The 26,858-nt window shown below is 41.1% G+C and overlaps 2 protein-coding genes across 3 annotated transcripts in view; one reads left to right on the forward strand and one right to left on the reverse strand.

Moving 5' to 3' along the window:
• stam2 (signal transducing adaptor molecule (SH3 domain and ITAM motif) 2) overlaps window positions 1–4,359 on the reverse strand; it is an 87,678-nt gene extending 83,319 nt beyond the window's left edge. For both annotated transcript variants that reach the window (XM_073046117.1, XM_073046116.1), the window contains exon 1: window positions 4,030–4,359. In XM_073046117.1, the coding sequence (XP_072902218.1) occupies window positions 4,030–4,069 (40 nt within the window). In that variant the 5' untranslated portion in view covers window positions 4,070–4,359. The remainder of the gene's footprint in view (window positions 1–4,029) is intronic.
• Window positions 4,360–4,675: 316 nt separating this feature from the next.
• hacd2 (3-hydroxyacyl-CoA dehydratase 2) overlaps window positions 4,676–26,858 on the forward strand; it is a 68,487-nt gene continuing 46,304 nt past the window's right edge. Inside the window, exon 1 of the mRNA XM_073046118.1 lies at window positions 4,676–4,853. Coding sequence (XP_072902219.1) covers window positions 4,723–4,853 — 131 coding nt within the window. The 5' untranslated portion in view covers window positions 4,676–4,722. The remainder of the gene's footprint in view (window positions 4,854–26,858) is intronic.

Genomic DNA, 26,858 nt, shown 5'->3' on the forward strand with positions numbered 1-26,858 from the left:
CTCAAAACCCCAAAACCCAATAATTAAACCACTGCGTTACTTAGTAATAATTGTAGCTTTCATCAGGGCAGGGCTTTTCTCACTTTATCCTTTAAAATTGTTCCGATCGTTGATCGAGGTAGCCTAACGCTTTTCCAATGACGTTTCACCTCTTTCCGATCGCTTTATTGTTTCCACTTTATTTTCAATCGTGATTGTGATTATTTTTGTGAACAGAAACACTGCGGATTCAGAGCTCTGGTGCCGGGTCCTAACATCCACTGCACTGAGACAGGTTAAATAAGGTCTGGGGTTCCGCTGTGTCCCAAGATCCACCACATTGAGACAGGCTGAATAAGGGACATGAGCATCTGTGAATTTTGGTATTCGCAAGGGGTCTTGGAACCAATCCCTCGTGGATAAGGACTGTATCATCTACAAGCCCTTAAGAGTGAAAGTAATGAGAGCCAATGGAATTCAAAGGTTAACTAAAGAGGTAGCCAACCAGGACCAAGGCAAGCGAAGGGGGGGGGGGGGGGGGTGTGAATCCTATATAAACACTGGCGCTCCCAGAGAGAAACACCAACGAATATGCACTGAGGGTGTCACCTCGACTGGTGATGAAATGTCTGCAAACTAATTGCTAAGCTCGGCGAACACCCCAACATTAAAAATGCCTCAACCTGAGCTACCAATATTCACCACCAGCAGGGTTATGGTTGTGGGCATGCTATGTTGGTGTCAGAAGCATGGTGACACTTGCAGGCTGCCTCAGACTGTGGTCTTTGATGCAAATGATGCATTTCACTGTACCTTTCCATGTACATGTGACAAAGTTAATCTTAAATCTTAAGAATTTTCTGCCTTAGCAGTTTATGAATTGTAATTGAGATAAGCATTGAATATTAGGCAAAATCATTTAAAGCAATGGTGTATTAAATGACATACTGTCCTGACTATTCCAGATATTTTACACAAAACATATAACGTATGCAATGGATAAGTGTTCTTGTGTGAAGGATGAAATGATTGCACGAAACTGACATGTCAGATTGCTACATCTCTCAAAAGTGCTGATGCAGAGTTACTCTTTCCATCTATTACCTGACCCAGGTGCTTGCTCATGTGATCATCAGTAGTGAAACCAAACTGAAGGTCTGGGTTGACTTCCCCATGTTTCCTCCACCTACTAACTGGCGGTGGTAAAGCATGGAAGCAAAATTAGGCCATTCATCCCATCAAATATGCTCTTCAATTCCATCATGGCTGATTTATTGTCCCTCTCAAAACTCTTTTCTCACTAACCAACCTTCACTTTAAATATACCCAATGACACCCTCCACAGCTGTCTGTTGTATTAAACTCCACAGATTCACCACCCTCTGATGAAAGAAAATCCACTTCCCCTCTATTCTAAAGGGATATCCTTCTATTCTGAGGCTGTGCTCTCCAATCCCACTGTCACCTGGCCAAAAGCAGAACAAATCCTTGGTTTCCCCACCACCCCACCCCTTCAAAACTTGGAAACTTTCCAAGCTGCTTTATTTACTGTAATGTGAGAAACAATTCCCCCCCCCCCCCCACTTCCGTATGATTGTCAAGATTCAAAATGGTTAATGTCATTTCCAGTTCACAAATGTAAAGTAGAACAAAACTATTGTTACTCTGGACCCAATGCAGTATAAAAATAACACAAGATCAAGAACCCAAAAACCACAATAAATATAAACATGCAAGATAGCTCATATACATAACTATCCATTAATATACCCATGTCCATAAAGTGACTCCTGGCACAGGAGTGTCTGGTACATAAGTAGTGGTGATTAGGGTGTGGATCCAAATCAGAACCTGTGGAATTCTCTACAACAACAGTTGAGATCAAACCATGAAATATATTCAAGGAGCAATAATTACTAAAGAGATCAAAGGACTTGGGTAGAAAGTATGAGCATAATAGCCATGATCACTGAATGGCTATGATCACTACATTTCTCTATTTAGATCTACACTGCCAAAGGACACTCGTATCTAGATGCAATGTGGCAAAAGTGGAAGTTGATGGAAAACAGGGCAGAAGAATATCTCTGTACTGAACTCTGTCACAGGCTCTACAGACACTTACTAAAATGAGGAGGAATCAGAAAGGAATGCAATAGAGTCGACTGTACTTCCTAAGAAGGTTGGCGTCATTCAATGTCTGTAGTGAGATGCTGAAGATGTTCTATAGGTCAGTTGTGGAGAGCGCCCTCTTCTTTGTGGTGGCGTGTTGGGGAGGAAGTATTAAGAAGAGGGACGCCTCACGTCTTAATAAGCTGGTAAGGAAGGCGGGCTCTGTCGTGGGCAAAGTACTGGAGAGTTTAACATCGGTAGCTGAGCGAAGGGCGCTGAGTAGACTACGGTCAATTATGGATAACTCTGAACATCCTCCACATAGCACCATCCAGAGACAGAGAAGCAGTTTCAGCGACAGGTTACTATCGATGCAATGCTCCTCAGATAGGATGAAGAGGTCAATACTCCCCAATGCCATTAGGCTTTACAATTCTACCACCAGGACTTAAGAACTTTTTAAAAGCTATTATTAATGCTTTTTGAGATAGTGATTTAGATGTATATCATGTTTTTTACTGAGTTAAGTATTGTATGTAATTAGTTTTGCTACAACAAGTGTATGGGACATTGGAAAAAAGTTGAATTTCCCCATGGGGATGAATAAAGTATCTATCTATCTATCTAGATGGCAAGCTCTATCTGTCTAACACTCACTCTGATAAACATTAACCATTTTACAGAGTCTGCCTGTTTACAGCATTTTCTATTTGTGTTTCATACTTCCAGTTATGACACATTGAGGTGCAGTTAAAAAGCACATTCAGGATCACCTACAAGGAAGTCAAGGGTGAACAGTGAATTACAGAGATGAGATCTGAGAAAGGAAGATGAGAAATAAGTTGGAGTGAGCAAATTGAAAATAGGTTTTTCTGAAGAGTGAAGACACTCATTTGGTGATGATCACAATACAGAGCTAGCAGATGAGAAAGGAAAGGTTAAATTAATGGGAGGAAGTGGATAGCGACAGACTAAACCAATAAGCTCAGCCAGGTTCAGTCCAAAGAGGGCACAATTGTCAAGGGTCAAATTAACCAGTTACTCTTTAAAAAAGTATTAGAAGTACTCTAAACATTCAGCACCCTACATTCCCAACAATTAAAGGAGGCATAATTAACAATGGACATTGGATAACATGGTGATTTATTTTCTTGTTTATAGCTGATGCAAGAACTATAAATAAAGGCTCAATCTTCCATCAAGATTAATTTTGGGTACGAAGGAGGAACTAATGATACTACCTCAAAGTTAAATCTACATTTCCTTAAACAAAGAGTCTAAAACAGCAGCAGTACTGAAGGTGTGGTCTCATCAAACTCTGCTGAGTTCCTCCAGCATTTTGTGTGTGTTCCTATGTAGTTGTACAAGATCTCCATACTTTTGTATTCCATCTCTGATACACTAAAAACCAACGGTTAATTAGGAAAAAGAAATATACTTGTAAGTGCACTTTAACTCGATTACTCTTGGTATTCTTACAGGAGATTTGATTTGATAGAAGCATTGAAAATCACGGAGGAGGAAGCAAATAGAGAAAAATTGTTTGCAATGATAGAGGACTGACAACTGGAGATTTAAGGTAACTGGCATAAGACCCAGATAAAAAGATCTTCAAAAGGTGGTCGTGATTTCCTGTGTGTGCTCTTAAAAGGCAATTGAAGCCCATTCATCTTTCAAAACGGTAACCGGATATGTACTGAAAAGAATACCCATGGTGACTAACTGGAGAGCTTCAAGGAGATAGCACAGGTGCAACGGGCCGAGTAGCCTCCTCTGTTGCTGTCTCATTCCTGTGTTCGTCACATTTCTTCCTACTGTCGATTTAACAAGAAGAGCACATGTGTGGGTTTCATTCCACTATGCTGACAATATGTTTGTCCTGGACAGGAGAATAGAAATTGAAAGCCAACGAGAGAAGTCGCTTTAGTCTCAACTTACCGACATCTTGCTCGAAAGGGTTGTTGGCGAAGAAAGGCATGGTTGGGGGAGTGGAATAAGCCGGGAAAGACAACAGTGGGGTGAAGGGATCAGGCCTGAAGGAAGACGTAGGCAGGCCTCAGTGTCGCGCTCACTCTAAGTCCACAACACTCGCCCTCTCACCGCCCGTTGCAGCATCCTAAAGCCCAAGGCCTCCGGCGCCGCTGAACTTCAATTATTGCCGTTCCGCTTCAAATAAATCGCCTCGACAATACAGTTACCGAAACAACTCCTCTCCTGAAATCAGTCGAGAGTTAAATGGCGTCACGAGAAGGGGGGGGGGGAGAGTAATAAAATAAATAATAACTTAAGTGGCGGTCACGTGATTATTCACTTGCGCCTCCGCCCCGATTTCTTCCCTCTGAGGTGGAGCTCCGAGATTCCTCCAGTGTATTCAGCCGGGCCAGGGGGCAGCATAGAGATAGATTGGGACGGTAATTTTCTATCAGCCGGGCCAGGGGGCAACACCGGTAGAATCCAGGCAACCGGGCCAGGGGGCAGCACAGGGATAGGTTGGGACGGTAATTTTCTATCAGCCAGTCCAGGGGGCAGCACCGAGTCACAATGGCGCATGCGCATTGAGCGCGAGATCCGGTGGTTGGGGGGAGGTGGCGGGAGGGTCAGAGCTTCAGGGACGCGCGGCGTTTGATCACCATGGCGGCGACAGGAGGGAGCGGGCTTGAGCAGAAACGTGGGGTTAGTGATGGAACGAACAGGAGGAGAAAGGGTCCTGGACCCATCGCCACCGCCTACATGGTTATTTATAACGTGGTGATGACGGCCGGGTGAGAATTAAACCTTTTTTCTTAACAGATTTCAAATCGATGTAGGCTAACCTGTTTAGGGATGATCTCCAAATTAAAATGGCTCTATGTAAGAGTACAAACTGACAAATCTGAGCTTTACTGTCCAGTTGATATCCTAACCATGTTTAGGTTCATATATTAATGTTCCTAATGTAAAGGTAACATGCCACTTCCTTGTTTTTAAAATAATATAATTTACAAATTATACAAATCTTTCTGGGCGCCTGGTAAATTGAAGGAACTGCTAAATCGCCTGTTATTAATAGAAAGCTATATTACGCAGCAAATACCTGTTTTAATAACGCTATAGATGTTAATACATTTGTCACAATTGCATGCTTGGAGGAAATAAGTATAAAATATTGTAAATATTGAGCCGTTTGGTGGCATCTGTAGTTGACATTTCAAAATCGATTATTTGCTCAGTATTAAGTACATTTTCTGCTTTGTTTTCACATTTCCCAAATATTCTTGATTTACATTTGACTTTGCTTTATTGGCTTTTCTTGATGAGGATAGGCATTCACAAATCACTGACAAATCCCACAGTAATGCTGGAATAGACTTTGCCTACATGCACCTATGTTGTGCAATACAAGCAACTTTGTTCTTCTGTAGTTTTATAGCCCTGTTTCTAAGACAACAATCTGCTCTGTTAACACTGTTTTACTGGATACTAAAACTGGATTTCTAATGAACTGAGTTTGAAGGCTGTGTGACAAAACAGAGTGTAACCGAGATCTAACTTAGGGAATGTGCCTATCACCAACTGGAATATGAAGGTTTGATTGCCTGTCCTTGATTTGGAATATCTTTAGAAAGAATACATGAAATCATTAGCGTTGTAACTGCTCTATTCCATGGGGAAGGAGGAACAAACGTTAAAAATCGTGCTATTTATAGTTCTTCCCGCTGCAACTCCTGCAAAAAATCTTATGACAGTGCAGTTGTGCAATGGTATTAGAAATGTGGAAGGACTGCCTACAAACACTGCACATCAGGAACAGTAAGTGTTAGGAGAGTCAAGAAAGGCACAATTTTTTAAAAAGATGGTTCAGTAGAGAGTGAAAATAGGGAGGGTGGAGTTGGATGTAAAGAAATTATGTTTAAAAAGTGAAATTCAAAGTCCTTTGAAAATAATACAAGTTAAGTATCCCTTATCTGAAATTCCATGAGCCAGAAGTGTTTCTGATTTTGGTATAAATAATGCGATAGTTTGGGATTGTCATCATTTCTGACTCCGAGTTTATGTGCTTCCAGTAAGCAGTTTTTGTCTGTCACTTATTCATCACTAAAGCAGCTGTTCAGCGTGTTAGTGATCAGGTTAGGGAGAATTGGAGTTGTGGCATGGCTCAAAGGCCCACTCTGTGTTGTATTGATAAATAAATAAATATTAACATTTTAATGCCATGCCATTTCTTTCTGCAACCAGCCTTCTGAGTATTCACAATTACCTTCAATTTTCAGTTTGTTGTGACAGATCTTTGCTTGCTTCAAGATCAGCATACCATGAAGCAGCTTATGGTCCCTCTGCTGATGAATCCACTCTTTATGGATTGAGTTCTTTGCTTTATGCAGCGTTTTTCTATTTTCCTTTAACTTCTGTTCATTACATATGTGAGGTCACTACTCAGAACTGTCTGTGGTCTGCAGAGACCTGGGAACCTTCCCTGAAAATTGTGGAATTTTCCATTTGTGATGTCACGTCAGCCCTCAAATATATTTTTTGATTTTGGAAATTTGGATGAGGGGTACCCAACCTACTGTATTTAAAAATATAGCAAGCTCCCACAAAATAATACAGGAAAGTACATGGATGGGAGGGGTATAGAGGGCTATGGTGCACGTACGGGTCAATGGCACTTGGCAGAATAGGGAGGAGAGACACATATCCAGTGTGGGTGAGTAGGGTCTTTGAAAATGCAGCTCCTTCCTATTAATATTGAACTCATCTACAGACATCACATAATAGTAAGTTAGTGAATTAAGCATCTTTCACTTTGTTGCTGGTTTTCCCAAGGAACATTTAAGTGCTTCATGGGGAGCTCTTAAATTATGTTGTCCTTTCCACCAAGATTAAAATCACAAGGCAGTTTTTCATGGCTTAATTTCTTCTTCCTCGTGACATTATTTTTCAGGATCTTGCACAAGCTTTTCATTGTATTTTGGTAGGTGTGTCAATATTAAACCAATATCTATACCCTGCTGCAAATCATTCCAGCAAGCAAACTTCTGGGTGCCTTTGCTGTCACATCCAGTCCTTTCCTTGCTCATCATACACACAGGAGCAGTAGATGCACATTTATATCATTTTTCATTGTCCCTTTCAGAACTGTGCTTCGCGACCATTGAAGTTCTTGAAATATAGTTGTGGTTGCAGGAACTGTAACAAGACAGTTTACACACAAGCAGCACCCACAAACACTGAAGTGATACTGACCAGATATTCTTTTTCATGTGTGCTGATTGAGAAATAAATATTGACTATGATGCTTGCTTTTATTAATTATGCCATGGGATCTTTTGCATTCACTTGAAAGAATAATCTGGGTTTCATATTAAACTCCTATCTGAAGGAAGCCAATGTATTTTTGAACCCCCAGTTTCCAGGTGTTAAAATCCTGAGTGTTACAGATCCAACACAGCTGGTATCTCAAAGTGTGCTACATTTCTAACTGGAGTTGTGGAGGAGGTGGCAAAGGATAACCAAGAGGAAGATTTTTTTTAACCCTTGCTCTAATTAAAAAGGGGGAGGGTTTGAGTGATATCTGTGGTTCAGTTACCAGCTCTCTTGCCTTGGTAAGTCAGGACAAAAGTTCCCTACCACAGGAATCTGAACTCAAAGCCTTTGATACTTCAGTGCTGTACTGTGGTAGTGGTATGTTTTTGGAGGTATTATTAAGCTTGGTGTCCCACTGCCAATTTATGTGGGCACAAAAATTCCCATCACACCATTTTGAAGGAGGGGTTCTGCCTGTTGACCTGGCCAATGTTTAACCAGGACCTAATTGTCCCAGAAAGAAATTCAAAAGTAAAAGTTCAAAGTGCAGTAAATTTATCAAAATACATATGTTTTACAGAATGCTACATTCTTGTAAATGATGTCAAGGAATAAAGAAACACAACAGAATTTTACCAAAAATACACATAAGCAAAGATTGACAAAGAATCCATTGCAAAAGAATATGAACTGTACAAATTAAAATATTGCTGAGAACGTGAGTTGTAAAGAGTACTTGAGTGTGTCAGTCATAGAATCAGTTCAGAGTAGTTGTGAATGAACTGGTTCAGGAGCTGATTTACAGTACCGTAGATTCCGGATTTTAAGCCGCTACTTTTTTCCCACATTTTGAACAGCTTTGAACACTGCGGCCTTTAATACGGAGCGGCTAATGCATTATTTTTTTTCATGCCGCCAAAAACATTTTGCCTCGTAACAGTAGACCAATAAAATTGATGAGTAGTTCACAGAGGTCCAATGAAATTGTACGATAAATCAAGCGCACTTTCACAATTAAATTATTGTAAATCAGTCATTTGTACTCACCCTCATCAACATGGAAAACACTCGAAGAAAAGCATTGTGCTGCCTTTATGGCAGTTATTTAGTTTATAATATTTTCGCTTAGTAATTCATTTTCTAGTTAAAGTTAGAAGAGTTTTAACTATATTTGTTTTCTGTACTACATCGCGGGATGCTATGACGTCACACCCGGTTTCGCCGCGTCTTGTGGGATACCGGTTTGCGATAAACGGGAAGGAGGGGGGGAGCGGCATTACGCGAGCGGCTTTGGATCTGAGCGAACGCTGCTTTTAAGTTAAAGGCGATCAATAACTTTTCCTGGTAGGCTGCAGTATATATATTTTTTACCAGTCGTTAGGAGATATTGGAATGTTGTTCAGTAAAAAAGTATACGCAACGTATATTTAAAAGTAGCCGCGTTACAGGCACGGTTCGAAAAAAAGCATTTGCAATATGTATTTGTTTATGTTACCATATGGATTTAATTAAAAGTTAAAAAATCCTCATGTGTAATATCTTTCTGTGTAAATATCTCATATTACAACGTGGGACACCTGCGGCCGAAAATCCGGTGCAGCCTGTACAAGTAAAAAATTGATTTTCTTTCTAAAATTAGAGCCAGTGGCTTTTAATCAGGTGCGCTCTGTAGTCCGGAATCTACGGTAATTACAGTTGCTGAACCTGGTGGTGTGGGATCTCAGGCTTTTCCTACGCGATGATAATAGTGAGAAGAGGGCGTGGCCAGGATGGTGGGGTTCTTGATGATGCGTGTTGCTTACTTGTGCCATGTAAATGTACTCACTGGTGGGGAGAGCTTTGTCTATGATGTACTGGGCTGTATCCACAACCCTGGGTAACCCACTGGGCTACTTTCTGTAGCCTTTTCTGTTCCTGGATGTTGGATGTTACCCAGGCTGTGATGCAACCGATCAGGATACTCCCCATTGTTTATCCGTAATTATTATTTGCCAAAAGTGAGAACTTGCTGTACAGATGTTTGCTGCCATATTTCCTTCTAAGTTATGGTGCAAATGGGATTTTTTCTTGTCAATTCGGTCTTCCAGTACATACATTTTTGTGGCTCAAATCTGGATATTTTCAAGCTTTTTTTGGAAACTGTATTTCTGCTTGAGTAGTGAATTAGATCTTGGATCATTTTGCCTTTAATGAGACAGAGGAAAAGTCTGTGTTCTGTGAGGGTAGATAGATTTAATTTTTATTAAACAGGGCAGGGATTCAGACCCAATTAGACTGCATTTATTCCATTATCATTGACCTGATCTACTTTGTCCTTCAGTATTTCTATTTAGAAATGTGTCAGGGGACAGCTCTTGTCCCCGTATCTCTGTTGTCTACCTCTGATGCATTGCTGAATGTCAGAGAAACTACATTAAAAAAAAAGAGCCATTCTGTTCTCTTTTGTTTTTATTTAGATTTGGAAACTTGCAGGCATTCACCAATCTACACCCTTCCCTCAACTCTGGCTACTTGTCTCTAACAGGCTATATAATTAAGCTATGGTCTAAAATCTTGAGCATGTCTCTATGATTGTACTATAAGCATTATCTGGTCATAAGATCTTGGAATATTTGCAGCACAGAAGAAAGTTATTTGGCCCATTGTGTCTTAGCTGGCTCTGCCACTGCATGGCTCTTTCTTTGTACCTTTACAATTTTTTTTTCACCACATATTTCTTGAATTCCCTTTTGAAGGCCACAGTGAAACCTGCCTCCACCGCAGTTTTGAATTGGATTCATTGTCACTGACAATTGTCATGAAATTTGTTGTTCTGTGGCAGATGTACAATGCAAGACATTAAAAAATTACTTTAAGTTATAATTTTTAAAAATAGTGCAAAAGAGGAATACCAAGGTAATGTCCATGAGTTCATGGACCATTCAGAAATCAGATGGTGGAGAAGAAGCTGTTCCTAAAGCATTGAATGTGGATCTTCAGATTCCTTGTCTTCCTCTTTGATGATAGCAATTAGAAGAGGGTATGTCCTGGATGGTGAGGGTCTTTAATGATGGATGCGCCTTCTAGAGGGAGTGTCTTTTGAAGATGTCCTCAATGGTGGGGTCATCAATGTGTTGAGTCCGGGATTGATCCTCTGAGATGCTGATGCCCAGGAACTTGAAGCTTTTCACCCTTTCCACAGCTGATCCCTCAACGAGGACTGGTGTAAGTCCTTAGACTTTCCCTTCCTGAGTCCACAATCAATTCCTTGGTCTTGCTGACATTGAGTGTATGGTTATTGTGACACCACTCAGCCAATCTACCTCACTTCTTTACACTCCTTGTTAACATCTGAGGTTCTGCCAACAACATTTGTGACATCGGCGAACTTACAGATAGTGTTTGAGCTGTGCCAAACCACAGCTACCAAATTTAGAAACTGATATTGATGTCCCTATCCTAACTTATCCAGAAGTTATACAGCCCAGAGGAAGATCATTAAAGAGCTTGCGTCCTTCAGATGCATTCTCGTATTTAATATTAGCAAGACCAAGGAATTAACTGTGGACTTAAGGAAGAGGAAGTCTGGAGAATACATGATGGTTCTCATTGAGGGGTCAGTGGTGGAAAGGGTGAGCAACTTCAAATTCTTGGGCATCAACATCTCATAGGATCTGTCCTCAGCTCAACATACTTTCCTCATCTGCCTGGTGTCAATTACTGTCCACCATGGTCTTTGTCCTTTTTTCAGAGAATTAGGCTTTACTGTTTTCGGCCAGGTCTCTCTTAATTTTATACAACTCACTTAATTCTCCCTTTCCCTGTCCAATCACTCTTTCCCTACAGTATAATGGCCTACATGCATATTCTGGCCATGACCTAATTATTTCATGCTCCATTCTAGGATAACCTTCCTGTACCTATCTTCAGTGCCTTGGTGGTGTCACCCCCAGACTTAGTGCAATATTCACCCTTTCATCACCATCACGAAAAACAAGTTATCTTATCAATAAGCACCAGCTGCTGTAACGTTCTGTAAGGTTCTCTTGTGCATACTCTGGCTGCTGCTTTTCCTACATCGCAAGTCTTCAAAAATAATTCATTGTCAGTACAGCACTTTGAGTTTGTGACAGTTATTGTAGAAATATTATCTATAGTTATGTTCATGCCATTGGGTATCATAGGTCGAGAAACCAAAAATGCTGGTAGTTAACTGACAAGATGGAAAATTACAATTGCAGTTCAGCTAATAACCACCCAGTCGGTCGGTCTACTCTTAATCATCAGTTCTCATTTTTGGTGTAATAAAGTAGCACTTACCAGTACCCTCTTTAGCAAAGTGCAACTCTGGTTTTGCCAGAACAACCTGTCACCATACTTCATCACAACATTAGTTCAAATACAGACCCAAGTTATGAATTCTAAAGGTCAGAATAATTGGCAATAGGAACAGCTTCTTCTCCTCTGCCTTACATTTCCTAAATGGACTTTGAACCCATGAACACTACCTTACTTTTTAAGTACATATTATTTCTGTTTTGCACTATGCTTAATCTAATTACTATATATATTTACTGTAATTGATCTATTTTTCTTTATATATTATCATGTTTTGCATTGTATTGCTGCTGCTAAGTTAATAAATTTCACAACACGTAATAGCGATGATATACCTGATTCTGATTCAATAATGTGGACAATGGGACAGCATGGTAGTACTGCAGATAATGTAATGCTATTACAGTACCAGGGACCTGCATTCAATTCCATCACTGTCTGTATATTCTGACCATGCGAGTATCTTCCGGGTGCACCGGTTTCCTCTCACATTACAAAGACATAAGAGTTAGTAGTTTAACTTGTCACATCGGTATAATTTAGGTGGCGTGGGCTTGTTGGGGGTCAGTTTCCATGCAGTATCTGTAAATTTTAAAAAAAAATTATTTAGACAGGACTTGAAAAAGCATTACAGGATGTATATTGTATACATTTCTCTGACATTAAATTGGACCTTTGAACCAAGAACTATATCATTGGATTGAATGACCATCATGGGGAAAATATATTGCTGTTTGGAGTTTAAATTCACACAAAAGAAGATGACTGATTGTTGGAGGTCCAACCATTTTCATCTGTTTTATCAGAGATTTTCCTTCAATTGTAAGGTCAGATGCAACAATGCTCACTTTGGATACTGTTGTAGGGGGGTGTTGACCTAGCAGAGGAAAGTTACAATGGTCAGGTCTCTAGCACTAAGCCTGGCTCTGTAACTCAAGAAGGGAAGAGGGAGAAGAGTCGAGCTGTGGAGACAGGGGCTTCGTTAGTTAGGGGAACAGGAAGGAGTTCCTTTCGACAAGAACGAGATTCCTGGATGGCCCAGATTCAGTCCTCAGCATTCCTAAGTGGAGGGTGAACAGCCAGAGGTTGTGGTCCATGTAGATACCAATGACATATGTAGGAAGAGTGATGAGGTTCTGCAAAGTGAGTTCAGGGACTCATTTTGTGGGAAGATGGGAACTGTACAGAAGAAAGAGACGGTTTGCACCTGAACTGGAAGGGGACTAATATCCTAGCAGAAAGGTTTGCTACTGTTATACGGTGGGTGGGGGGGGGGGGGGGTTAAACTAGAGCTGCAGGGGGTGCGAACCAGAGTGCAAAAACAGATAGTGGATACATATTGTTAAGACCTCACAAAGTCAGGAATCAACAGGTTGAGCATGGTGGAACTAATGTCCTGAGCTGCATATATTTCAATGCAAGAAATATCATGGGAAAGGCAGATGTGTTCAGGGCCTAGATCAATAGATGGAGTTTTGATATTGTAGCCATTAGTGATGCTTGGTTATAGGAGGGGCAGGACTGGCAGCTCAGTATTCCAGGGTTCCGCTGTTTTGGATGTGACAGAGTGGGCGAATTAAAGGAGGACAGGTGGTGTTACTAGTCAAGGAAGAAATCACAGCAGTGCTCAGTCAGGACAGACTGGAGAATTTGTCTAATGAGGCGTTATGGGTGTAACTGAGAAATAAGAAAGATATGACCAAGTTAATGGGGCTATATTACAGACCACCCAACTGTCCGATGGATTTAGAGGAACAAATTTGGAGAGAGATCGTAGACTGCTGCAAGAAATATATAAGGTTGTTATAGTAGGTGATTTTAACTTTCCACATATTGACTGGGACTCCCATACTATCAAAGGACTAGATGAGATGGAGGTTGTTAAATGTGTTCAGGAAATCATTATATAGAACTCCCAATGAGAGAGCGTGCAATACTGGATCTGCTATTAGAGAATGAGACAGGGCAGGTGACAGAAGTTTGCAAAGTGGAACACTAATGCATCTAATGATCACAATGCCATTAGTATCAAAGTAATATGGAAAAGGATAGGTCTGGTCCTCAGGTTTGGATTCTAAATTGGAGAAAGGCCAATTTTGATGGTACAGTATTAGAAATTATCTGGAAAGTGTGGATTGGGACAGGCTGTTTTCTAAGGTGCATTTCTAAGGAGTCCTTCAAAACTGAAATTTTGGGAGTACAAAGCTTATATGTGCCTGTCAAAATAAAAAAGATAAAGATAACAGGTGTAGAAAAAGGTTTAGGTTTAAATGAGGTGCTTATGGAGTATAAGGAAGGCAACAGAACACTTAAGAAATAAATCAGGAGGGCTAAAAGAAGGCATGAGGTTGTCTTAGCAGACAAGGTGATGAAGAATCCTAAAGGATTCTATAGATATGTTATGAACACAAGGATTGCAAGGGACAAAATTGGTCCTTTTGAACATCAGAATGGTAATTCATGTGTGGAGCCAAACAGATGGGGGAGATCTTAAATGCATTTGTTTGCATCTGTATTTACTCAGGAGACAGACACAGAATCTATAGAAGTAAGGCAGGGGAGTCAAACTACTGGCCCGCGGGCCGCATTCAGCCTGTGGGACGATTTGGAGGAAAAAAGTATATTCACAACCATTAATTATGTATCAGTATGGCAACCATACAATAGGCGGCAATTAATCACCCGCTGTGCATAAGCACCTACCACCCTGCACTGAAGACCACTAGGACCCCACTTACGTCATCAGACGCAGTACAAGCACACAGAGTACTCAGGTAAGTAACACCTGTAGCAAGGCTGAGACTGCTGCTGTGGTTCAAAATGCTTTCTAAGAAAAGAAAAGTTGACATCGAAGGTCGGATATTCAACGATAATTGGAAAGAGTGTGTTTTCTTCTGCGAGGTCAACGGCAAATCTGTGTGTCTGATGTGCTGTGAAAGAGTACAATATCAAACGACACTATGAGACGTCACATGGAGAAAAATATGGCAAGTACACAGGACGACACAAAACGCAAAAGCTAAACGAGCTTGAAGCAGCTCTGAAAAAACAGCAATCAGTGTTCACCAAAAGCCGAGAGACTCATGATGGAGCTGTCAAGGCCAGATATATTATTGCCAACAAAACAGCTGCTGCATCAAAGCCATACTCAGAGGGGGAATTTATCAAAGCATGCGTGCTGGTGTGCCCTGAGAAGAGACAGGCTTTTGGTAATATCAGCTTGTCAAGAAATACTGTGGCAGAGAGAATCGGGGTCCTTGCAGGAGATTTGAACAGTCAACTAAAAGACAAAGAAGTCATTTATTGCCTTCTCTATTGCAATTGATGACAGCACCGACGTGACTGATGTAGCTCAATTGGGAATATTTATTCGTGGCGTTGATGCATCTTTGACCGTCACCGAGGAGTTTGTGGAGATGGTGCCCATGACAAACACCACAACGGCGAACAACGTTTTCTCCAGCCTTGTCGAGGCCTTGGACAGATTGGGGGTGACTGGAGTCACGTTGTCCATGGTTGGGAAAAAGGCAGGTGTTGTTGCAAAACTCAGAGAGAAAGTTCAGACAGAGAATCCAGGTCAGGAATTCTGGAATTTTCATTGTATTATACACCAAGAGGCGCCATGTAGCAGGAGCTGAAAATGGACAATGTCATGGATGTAGTAATCAAAACGCTTAATTTTATTAGAGCCAAGGGACTCAACCATCAGCAATTTGACACTCTTTTGTCCAAAAGTAATATTGGACACGGCCTACCCTACCAGACTGAAGTTGGCTGGTTGAGTAGAGGGTTTGTGCTCAAACGTTTTTTCAATTATGTGCAGAAATTGGACTATTCATGAACGAGAAAGGGAAACCAGTGGCAGAGTTGGATGACCCACACTGGCTTCATGATCTTGCATGTTTGGTGGATATAACAGAGCACTTAAATGTGCTTAATGTTAACATGCAAGGCCGCAACAAGCTTGTTAACGGAATACTACGACAGCATTCATGCCTTTCAAATTAAATTAGGCCTGTGGAGCAATCCAGTTCATTTCCCCTCTTTGCAGTCTGAACGTTGCTTATGGGAATAATGACAACATAGACAGGTACAAGGACAAAATATCATGGCTGAAAAGTGAGTTTCAGAGTTATTTCCAAGTCTGCACTCAGCTTAAGAAGGAATTCTCACTATTTTGCTCACTGTTTGCCGTTGACGCAGCATCAGATGTGCCAGAGGAACTCCAAATGGAACTAATTGAAATTCAGTGTAACTCAGCTTTGAAATTTAAGTTTGAGACTGTGGGTCTGGACTAATTCTATCAATACCTGGGACCAATGTACCCCAAGATGACAGGCTTTGCCTCAAAGATCCTTTGCATGTTCGGGCCAACATATCTCTATGAGCAGGCATTCTCCATAATGAACATTAACAAATCCAAACTGTGCTCGCAGCTGACACACAGACATCTAAATGACATTATGAAAATCACAACTGCCCAGAAACTGGTCCCTGATGTTGACAGGCTGGTTAAAGCCAAGAGATGTCAGGTGTCTGGAAGCAGCAAGTGAAAATATTGAGTGTCATAATATTGTGATTCATTCATTTTCTGACTATTATTGTAACTGTGATCACTTCAATAAAAATTAGAGGCTAACTGTGTTCATTGTCTGAGTTTGATTGCACCTAATAAAAAACAGGTGCAGTAGTGTAGCCTACATTTACGATTTGTTTCATTAGGTCTACATTTGTGTTTGCTAATGTTCGATTTCAAATGGTTTATTAATGGAAAGGGTGTAATCTTAGCCAAAATAGCATAGTTTTTTTTCTCTCTCTCATCACAACTTTCTTGTAGCCTATGACTGTAAGTTAATACCAATCATAAAAATAATGCTTGCTAGGCAATCTTCTTCATAAGAAACAAAATTTGTAAGTGAAACACTTTGTAGTTTTAGCAGAGACTGAGACACATGAGAGCAGGTTAAAAAAATGAAGGCAATGAAAGCTGTGGGAGCACGCGCGCGTGCGCAACAGATCCGGCCTGCATGAAGTCACATTTTGCCCAATCCGGCCTGTGACCTAAAATGAGTTTGACACCCCTGAAGTAAGGCAAAATGGCATCAATTTCATGGACCCTGTACCGATTATGGAGGAGGAAGTGTGTGCTGTTTTGAGGCAAATTAGGGTGGATAAATCCCCAGGGCCTACCAAGGTGTTCAGTCCAGTCCTGTAGGAGGCAAGTGCAGAAATTGCCGAGGCCCTAGAAGAGATATTTAAATCATCCATGGTGACTGGTGAGGTACTGGAGGATTGGAGGATAGCTAATGTTGTTCCACTGTTTAACAAAGACTCTAAACATAAACCCGAAAATTATAGGCCTGTTAGCCTACCATCAGTAATGGGGAAAATTACTGAAAGGTGTTCTAAGGGACCAGATATGAGTACTTGGATACACATGGACTGATGAAGGATAGTCAGCATGGCTTTGTGTGTGATGGCTAACCAATCTTACAGAGTTTTTTGAGGAAGTTACCTGGAAAGTTGATGTAGACAAAGCAGCATATGGACTTCAGCAAGACACTTGACAAGGTCCCACATGGGAGGTTATTCAAAAAGGTTCAGTTGCTCAGCATTCAAGATAAGGTGGTAAATTGGATTGGACATTGGCTTTGTGGGAGAAGCCAGAAAGTGATAGTAGATGGTTGCCTCTTCTGACTGGAGTCCTATGACTAGTGGAGTGCCGCAGGGATCGGTGCTGAGTCCGTTTTTGTTTCTCATCTATAGCAAAGATGTGGATGACAGTGTGGTTAACTGGATCAGCAAATTTGCATATGACATGAAATTTGGGGTTGTAGTGGATAGCAAGGAAGACTATCAGAGCTTACAGCAGGATCTGGACCAGCTGGAAAAATGGGCAGAAAAATAGCAGATGGAATTTAATGCAGACAAGCGTGAGTTGTTGCACTTCGGTAGGACCAAACAGAGTAGGTCTTGCATAGTGAACAAAAGGATCTGGGAATGCAGGTCATAATTCATGGGTCATGAAGATCGCTTTTGGCACATTGGCCTTCATAAATCGAAGTATTGATTGCAGATGTTATGTTGAAGTTGGTGAGGCCTAATTTGGAGTATTGTGTGCCATTGTAGTCACCGGCAGGAAACTACAGGAAAGATGTAAATAAGGCTGAAAGAGTACAGAGAAAGTTTACAAGGATGTTGCTGGGTCTGGAGTTATATGGAAAGATTGAATAGGTTAGGACTTTATTCCTTGGAATGTAGAAGGTTGAGAGGAGATTTGATGTATACAAATTTATGAGGGGTATAGAAAAGGTAAATTCAAGCTGGCTTTTCCCACTGAGGTTGGGTGGGACTACAACTAGACACCATGGTTAAGGGTGAAAGATGAAAAGTCTAAGGGGAACATGAGAGGAATCTTCCTCACTCAGAGAGGGCCATGAGAGTGTGGAACGACCTGCCAGCACAGATGGTGCATGCGAGCTCAATTTCAACGTTTAACAGAAGTTATTCATGGATGATAGGGTGTGTAAGGCTGTGGTCCTGATGTAGATCAATGGGATTAGGCATTTTAAATTCATAATATTTGGAAACCGTGTACCAAACTCATAGAGTAAACTTAGAATAAATGATGTTGAAATTGATAAGGTATCTGAAACAAAATTTTTAGCCTGGTAATACATTATATATTAAGCTGGAAACCACATATAAATTATGTCAAAGCAAAAATGTCAAAATCTATTGCAATACTGTACAAAGCACAAGATTTCTTAAATCAGGAATCTTTGTATAAATTATACTGTTCACTTACAGTCCCATACATGACTTACTGTGTAGAGGTATGGGGAAATACATACAAAACAAAAACAAACTCAATTTTTCTACTTCAAAAGAAAGCCATACGAATTGTAAATAAGACAAATTATTATAAGCCAACCAATCCATTATTTATTCAACTAAATACTTTAAAATTCAGAGATTTTGTAGATTTTTAAATAATACAGATTATGTATAAAGTAAAAATGGACAGTTACCACTGTTATGCCCTCAGCCCCCTCCTTTGTGAGAATCGCAAGAGCCCTAGTCGAGGGGGGTCAACTGACCCAAGAGAAAAAGAGACGTGCTGAATAGACACAGGAAAATGGGAGAGAAAGAGGGAGACGTGCGGAAGACCACGTTCTCCCAAGAAGCAGAATAAAGGCGACATTGACTATTGTCTCATGGAGACCACGTGAAAAGCCCTCGGGCAAAGTGGGCTGGTTGAGAGAGAGATCGCATTTCCTGCAACCTTGATTGACACCTGCGATCCCGTGAAGAAGTATAAAGGAGGATCTGAGGGGGGGGAACCCTCAGACGCACCAAGGAGACACCAAGGAAGCATGGTACCGATTCCCATGGGAGCGGGAAGCCATTTTGAAGGAAGCCACGTGCGTTAGATTCCAAATGTTGAATCTGTGGCTAGAACCAACGGAAGACTGCTTTTAAATAACAACGGGGAAGCCTGCTCCCCTGATTCCAAGGATTTGCTCTGTAAAGACAACGGGCAAGTGTTTATCTTTTCTAAACCATTTCTCTCTCTCCAACGTGAAAACCCCAGCGGTTCCCAAAAGGGAAAAGCCTGCAAACTTCTGAGTGACTCTTTATATTTCAATTGGACTCAGTATTACCCCTAGACAACGATAGAGCTTATTTCTGATTGATTATTATTACACCGGTGTTTTGGATTGAGTTTTGACCATGTATATGATCTGAATGTTTTGTATTAACCATACGTTTGTGCCCTTTTTGAATAAAACGTTTGAAAATAGTAGCATCCGACTCAGCTGATCCCGCTATCTTTGCTGGTAAGTTACCTGGTTACGAGGTTACGTAACACCACAAAGTATCCAAAAGTTGTTTAAAACGAGAGAAAGTCAACATGATTTGAGAGGAACACGTATATTTCAAAAACAAAGGATAAGAACAAATGTAAAAAATCATTGTATTTCAGTCAGAGGGGTGAATCTATGGAACAGTTGTAATGAGAATTTAAAAATGCACCACACTTAAGTTTAAAAAATTACTTTAAAATTATTTAATAAACAAATATAAAATACATGATACAAATTGAATGGGAGTAATGTAAGTAAATGATACTTGGAATTGGATTTTGTGTTAAAAGATTATGAAATTTTTTGGTTTTCATGTGATGATTGACGCCAAATATGTTTTGTATAAGTAGGAGGGGTAGGCGTAATAAGCTGTAGCCTCAGCCTACACCCTTTCGGTCTGTTTTAAAGATTTTTATTATTTAATTTTGTCTTATGAAATCATCGTTGAAAATGATGCTTCTGTTATGTTTGTATTGACCAAAATAAAATTTCATTCATTCATTCAAAAAAAGGGTCTGTTTCTGTGCTGTACTTTTCTATGACTCTAGAATTGTACTATTCTCAGTTCCATTCACAGCTGCTTGGCAAGTGAAGCAGTCAAACATTCCCACTGCTGTCTGTAAGGTGTTTGTAAGTTCTTCCTGTGACCAAGTGGGTTTCCTCCAGGCGCTTCAGTTTCTTCTTGCATTCTGAAGATGTATGGTTTAGGGCTAGTAAGTAGTGTGCAGACTATGTTGACGCTGAACAGAGATGGAAAAGCTGGTGGTCACTTTCATAAAACATAGAACACTACAATATTGTGCTGATCTTTGCACCTATTCTAAGATCACTCTAACCTTCCTGCCCACCTAGCCCTCTATTATTCTATCATCCATGTACATTTCTAAGAGTTTTTTAAATACCACTCGTGTGGTGTTTCTACCAGCACTCCTAGCAGGGTATTCCATGCATAGGGTAAAAAAAAATTAGCTCAGGCATCCCCCTGTACTTTCCTCCAATCACCTTAAAATGATGACCCCTTGTATTAATGTTCTCTTTACAACCCTATCTAACTGTGATGCCACTTACAAGGATTTGTGGATCTGTATTCCCAGATCCCTCTAACCTATCACATTCACCATGCAATTCAACAGCACTCTTCAGTACCTTACCTTTCACTGTGCATTGAGAAGGTTCTGACCAGCAGCAGCACTGTCTGGTAAGGGAATTTGAAGGCATCTGACTGCAAGACCCTCCAAAGGATTGTGAGGACTGCTGCAAGGATCATTGGGGTCTCTCTTCCACCCTTCTGAGAAATTTATCAAGAGTGCTGTGTATGCAGGCCCTTAGGATCCCTCCCATCTGTCCTACAATCTGTTTGACCCCTCTACGCCAGGCAGGAGGCACCATAGCATTAAGACAAAGACTGTTAGGATGAGAAACGGCTTCTTCCCCAGCCCAGAGATTACTGAACTCCCTGCCACTACCACGGTTTCATCACATATGAAGTGCCAATGGCACTTTTTAACTCGTGTTGTAAATAAAGCTTATGCTAAACATCAATCACCAACCTCCACGTCTAGCACATAATTCTCCGCAACTTCTGCCATCTCCAATGAGCACATCCCACCACCAAGCACATCCTTCTCTCGCGCCCTCTCCAGCTTTCTACAGGGATCGCTCCCTACACATCTTCCTTGTCCATTTGTCCCTCCCCCTTGATCTTCCTCCTGCCACTTATTCTTGCAAGCAGAACAAATGCTATACCTGCCCCTACACCACATCCATTCACTACCATTCAGGGCCCCAAACAGTCCTTCCAAGTGGACTTGGAAGGCGGCGCTTCACCTATGAGTCTTTTGGGGTCGTATACTGTGTTCAGTGCTCCCGGTGTGGCCTCTATCGTTGAGACCCAACATAGATTGGGAGACTGCTTCACCAAGCACCTACACTCCATCCGCCAGAAACAGCAGGATCTCCCGGCAGCCCCCATTTTAATTCCACTTACCATTCCTATTCTGAAATGTCAATCCATGGCCTCCTCTACTGTTGTGATAAAGCCACATTCAGGTTGGAGGAGCAACACCTTATATTCCTTCTGGGTAGCCTCCAACCTGATGGTTTGAACGTCAATTTCTCAAGCTTCAGTAATAGTTCCCCCCCCCCCACCTTCACCATTCCCATCCCCTTTTCCCTCTCTCATTTTATCTTCTCATCTGCCCATTACTTCCTCTGGTGCTCCTCCCCCTTTTCTTTCTTTCATGGCCTTCTGTCCTCTCCTATTAGACTCCCCCTTCTCCAGCCCTGTATCTCTTTCACCAACCAACTTCCCAGCTTTTTACTTCACCCCTGGCCCTCCCGGTTTCACCTATCACTTTGTGTTTCTCCCTCCCCTCCCCCCACCTTTTAACTCTATTCCTCATCTGTCTCCACTTCTGTTGAACGGTCTTTGCAGTACTCTTTTCCATGGATGCTGCCTGGCCTGTTGTGTTCCTCCAGCATTTTGTGTATGTTGCGTCAATCTTCTGGAATATATTTTATTATTTGTTCATTTATTTGTGGTTAATGTCACCTTATGTGTTGTGTGTGAGTTATATGCACTGTGTTGTGCACCTTGGTCTACAAGAATGCTGTTTTGTTTGGTGGTGTATGTGTCTGTGGTTAAATGACAATAAACCTGAACTTGAACTTGGAGGTGATTGGAGGAAAGTGTAGGGTAATGTCAGATAGGTGTTTTTTTTTACACAGAGTCTGCTGGGTGAGTGGGACGCATTACCAGGGTATGTGGTATAGGCAGAAAGATACATTAGGGATATTTCAGAAACTACATGTGTGATAGAAAAATAGAGGGCTATGTCGGAAGGAACCATTTAGACACTAACAGCTAGCTTAGTAGCAGAATGCAGGATATTGCCAAGGTAGATGATCTAAGACCCTGGTAAAATGTAAAGGATGCAGTGACTTGGAATGATAAGCAATACAAATCTTGGGTCATTAAGAGAGGTACCTGACCACAAACAAGAAATTTTTATATTCCAAATAAGAATAAATTTACAAATGGAAGAAGGACAGTGAAGTCAGAGTCAAAGTAAAAGCAAAAGAGAGGGCATACATTGCAAATATTATTCCGCTATTTAAGAAGAGTGGGAGGCAGCAGAAAGGAAACTATAGACCTGTTAGCCTGACATCAGTGGTTGGGAAGTTGTTGGAATTGATTGTTAAGAATGAGATTACAGAGCACCTGGAGGCACATGACAAGATAGGCCAAAGCCAGCATGGTTTCCTGAAAGGAAAATCCTGCCTGACTAACCTACTGCAATTTTTGGACGAAATTGCAAGCAGGGTTGACAAAGGAGATGCAGTAGATGTGCTGTACTTGGATTTTCAGAAGGCCTTTGACAAGGCGCCGCACATGAGGCTGCCTAGCAAGATAAGAGCCCATGGAATTACAGGGAAGATACTAGCGTGGGTGAAACTTTGGCTGATCGACAGAAAACAAAGTGGGAATAAAGGGATCATTTTCTGGCTGGCTACCAGTTACCAGTGGTGTTCCATGGGGATCGGTGTTGGGACTTCTGCTTTTTACAATGTATGTCAGTGGTTTGGACTATGGGATTAATGGATTTGTGGCTAAATTTGCTGATGATACAAAGATAGGTGGAGGAGTGGGGTAGTGTTGAGGAAACAGAGCCTGCAGAGAGACTTAGATAGTTTAGGGGAATGGGCAAAGAAGTGGCAAATGAAATACAATGCTGAGAAGTGTATGGTCATGCACTTTGGTGGAAGAAATAAACAGGCAGACTATTATTCAGATGGGGAGAGAATTCAAAATGCAGAGATGCAAAGGGACTTGGGAGTCCTTGTGCAGGATACCCTAAAGGTTAACCTCCAGGTTGAGTTGGTGGTGAAGAAGGCAAATGCAATGTTGGCATTCATTTCTAGGGGTATAGAATATAAGAGCAGGGATGTGATGTTGAGGCTCTATAAGTCACTCGTGAGACCACACTTGGAGTATTGTGTGCAGTTTTGGGCTCCTTATTTTAGAAAGGATATATTGACATTGGAGAGTGTTCAGAGAAGATTCACAAGAATGATTCCAGGAATGAAAGGGTTACTTTATGATGAATGCCTGGCAGCTCTTGGGCTATATTCCCTGGAGTTCAGGAGAATGAGGAGGGATCTCATTGAAACATTTTGAATGTTAAAAAGCCTGAACAGATTAGATATGGCAAAGTTATTTTCTGTGGTAGGGGAGTCTAGGACAAGAGGGCGTGACCTCAGGATTGAAGGATGTCCATTTAGAACAGAGATGCAGAGAAATTACTTTAGTCAGAGGGTGGTAAATCTGTGGAATTTGTTGCCACGAGCGGCTGTCGAGGCCAAGTCATTGGGTGTATTTAAGGCAGAAATAGATAGGTTCTTGATTAGACAGGGCATCAAAGGGTGTGGGGAGAAGGCATGGGAGTGGGGATGACTGGAAGAATTGGATCAGCCATGATGGAATGGCAGAGCAGACTTGATGGGCTGAATGGCCTACTTCTGCTCCTATATCTTACGGTCAAAGCATCTTATTGATTTAAAGGATATCAGATCACTTTGATTACAAAAATGGGGGTCTAGTCTAAAACTCAATTTTAAAGTTCTTGTCCATGTTTTCTTATCCTTTCATGGCCTCAGCCTTTCCCTTTATCATACTGCAGCCTTCCAAAGTCTGGATTAATATTAATAGCATCTCCATTGCCAGGCCATGGAGCTGTGGAATATCTCACTATATATATATATATATATATATATATATATATTTCACACTCTCTTTCTCACTCTCACCCTGTTCTCTCTGTTCTAAGGTGTGTCAAACTGCTTTTGATTCAGCTTTTTGTGATCCATCCTTGGGTTCTTCGTGTGACTTAGTGTATGATTGTGTTGGCGCATGGCCAAGTGGTTAAGGCATTCGTCTAGTGATCTGAAGGTCGCTAGTTCAAGCTTGGGCTGAGGCTACATGTGTGTCCTTGAGCAAGGCACTTAACCACACATTGCTCTGTGTCGACACTGGTGCCAAACTGTATGGGTCCTAATGCCCTTCCCTTGGACAATTTCGGTGGCTTGGAGAGGGGAGACTTGCAGCTTGGGCAACTGCCGGTCTTCCATTTAAAAAAAACCTTGCCCAGGCTTGCACCCTGGAAACTTTCCAAGTCGCAAATCCATGGTCTGTTGAGGCTTACGGAGGCCTACATCACAGACATTCCCAATTTTGTTTGATAATACATACCGAGAATGAAAGGGTTAATGTATGTAGAGTGCCTGTACTCATTGGAATTTAGAAAATGACTGGAGAATCTCATTGAAACCTATTGAAACCATTCTATTGAATGGCCTAGATAGAGTGGACATGGAGAAGATGCCTCTTATAATAGGGGGAGTCTAGGACCTGAAGGCACAGCCTCAGAATATGAGGACATCCCTTTCAAACAAAGATAAGGAATTTGTGAAATAAATTACCACAGACAGCTGTGGAGCCAAGTCATTGGGTATATTTAAAGCAGAGCTTGATCAGTTTTTGATTAGTAACGGTGTAAAAGGTTACAGGGAAGAAGGTAGGAGAATGGTGTTGAGTAGGGTAATAAATTAGCCATGGTGGAATGATGGAGCAGATTCAATGGATGAATGGCCTAATTCTGCTACTATATTTTATAGTGTTTTATGGTTTTAAAGTGGTTACATAAATTGAATTTGGGGGTAAGAGTGGAAATCAGAGCCCATTTTGGGAGTTTTCATCCATCACTGGAACTCTGTCTATGCCTCTCTGGTTTGATAGTACTGATATTTTTATGTTTGCTTCTGATTATCACATGGAAAGTCAGTCTGTAATCTCAAAATGTTACTCTTTCCGCACCTGCACCTATTATTTTTTCTTCACCATGAATTGCATACAGGTGAGCCAAAAATTAGGCTTTATATCCACCACAGGAATGAAAATGCACTTCACAGTCACTGCTGTTGGATCTGCAGATGATATTGTCCAGAAAGCTCTTTGAAAGTCAAGAATGAGGTGTAAATCTTGTGGTTACAGCCATTTTATTAGGTGTTCATATGAAGAAATAATAGTAACCAACTCACTATTGAAAGAAGAAAAAAAAGAAGATAAAGGAAAGGAGAAAGAACAAAGAAGTCATATACTGAAAACTAGGCAAGCTAGACAGATAAGGAAATTCCTTTGATGAGAACAAACTATAAGACATTGTATGGTTTGACACAAACTGCAGACAAAGAAACTACCAGAAAATACAGAACCAACTATACTATAAATTAGTAATCACTGCCTCAGAAGGCAGTGGAAGCCAATTCTCTGGATGCTTTTAAGAAGGAGCTAGATAAGTATCTTATGGATAGGGGAATCAAGGGATATGGGGACAAGGCAGGAACCGAGTATTGATAGTAGATGATCAGCCATGATCTCAGAATGGCAGTGCAGGCTCAAAGGGCTGAATAGTCTACTTCTGCACCTATTGTCTATTGTCTAAATTACTGAAAATCCACTGAACATTTGCAAGGAAATGTGATTATACAAATATATAAATTAGCATAAAGAAAATTGAACTACAAGAAAATTTGGATTGTAATCCAACATGAACCTAGATAATATAACCATATAGCAATTACAGCACGGAAACAGGCCATCTCGGCCCTTCTATTCTGTGCCAAACGCTTACTGTCACCTAATTCCACTGACCCGCACTCAGCCCATAACCCTCCAGTGAAACCCAATGAATCAATGAATGCAAGGTAAGCTTGTCTAGGAGATTTACAATGATGTTGCCGGGATTGGGGAGCATGCCTGATGAGAATAGGTTGAGTGAATTTGGCCTTTTCTCCTTGGAGCTGTGGCGGATGAGAAGTGACCTGATAGAGGCATTGATCATGTGGATAGCCAGAGGCCTTTTCCCCAGGGCTGAAATGGCTAATACAAGGGGGCATAGTTTTAAGGTGCTTGGAAGTAGGTACAAGGGGGATACCAGAGGTAAGTTTTTCACACATTGAGTGGTGGATGCGTGGATTAGACTGCTAGCAACAATGATAGAGGCGAATACAATAGACTTTTAATAAATTCTTAGGTACATGGAGCTTAGAAAAATAGAGGGCTATGTGGTATGGAAATTCTAGGCAGTTTCTAGAGTAGGTTACAGGGTCGGCACAACTTTGTGGGCCAAAGGGCCTGTAATGTGTTGTAGATTTCTATGTTTCTAAAGCTCTTCTGCTGGTTTGTACAGCTCACTTACTGGCCAATGTAACCTTCCACTCCACTATCTGTATCTCCGTACC

Source organism: Hemitrygon akajei, chromosome 5, assembly GCF_048418815.1.
Source record: "Hemitrygon akajei chromosome 5, sHemAka1.3, whole genome shotgun sequence".
In the NCBI taxonomy this organism is placed as follows: domain Eukaryota; kingdom Metazoa; phylum Chordata; class Chondrichthyes; order Myliobatiformes; family Dasyatidae; genus Hemitrygon; species Hemitrygon akajei.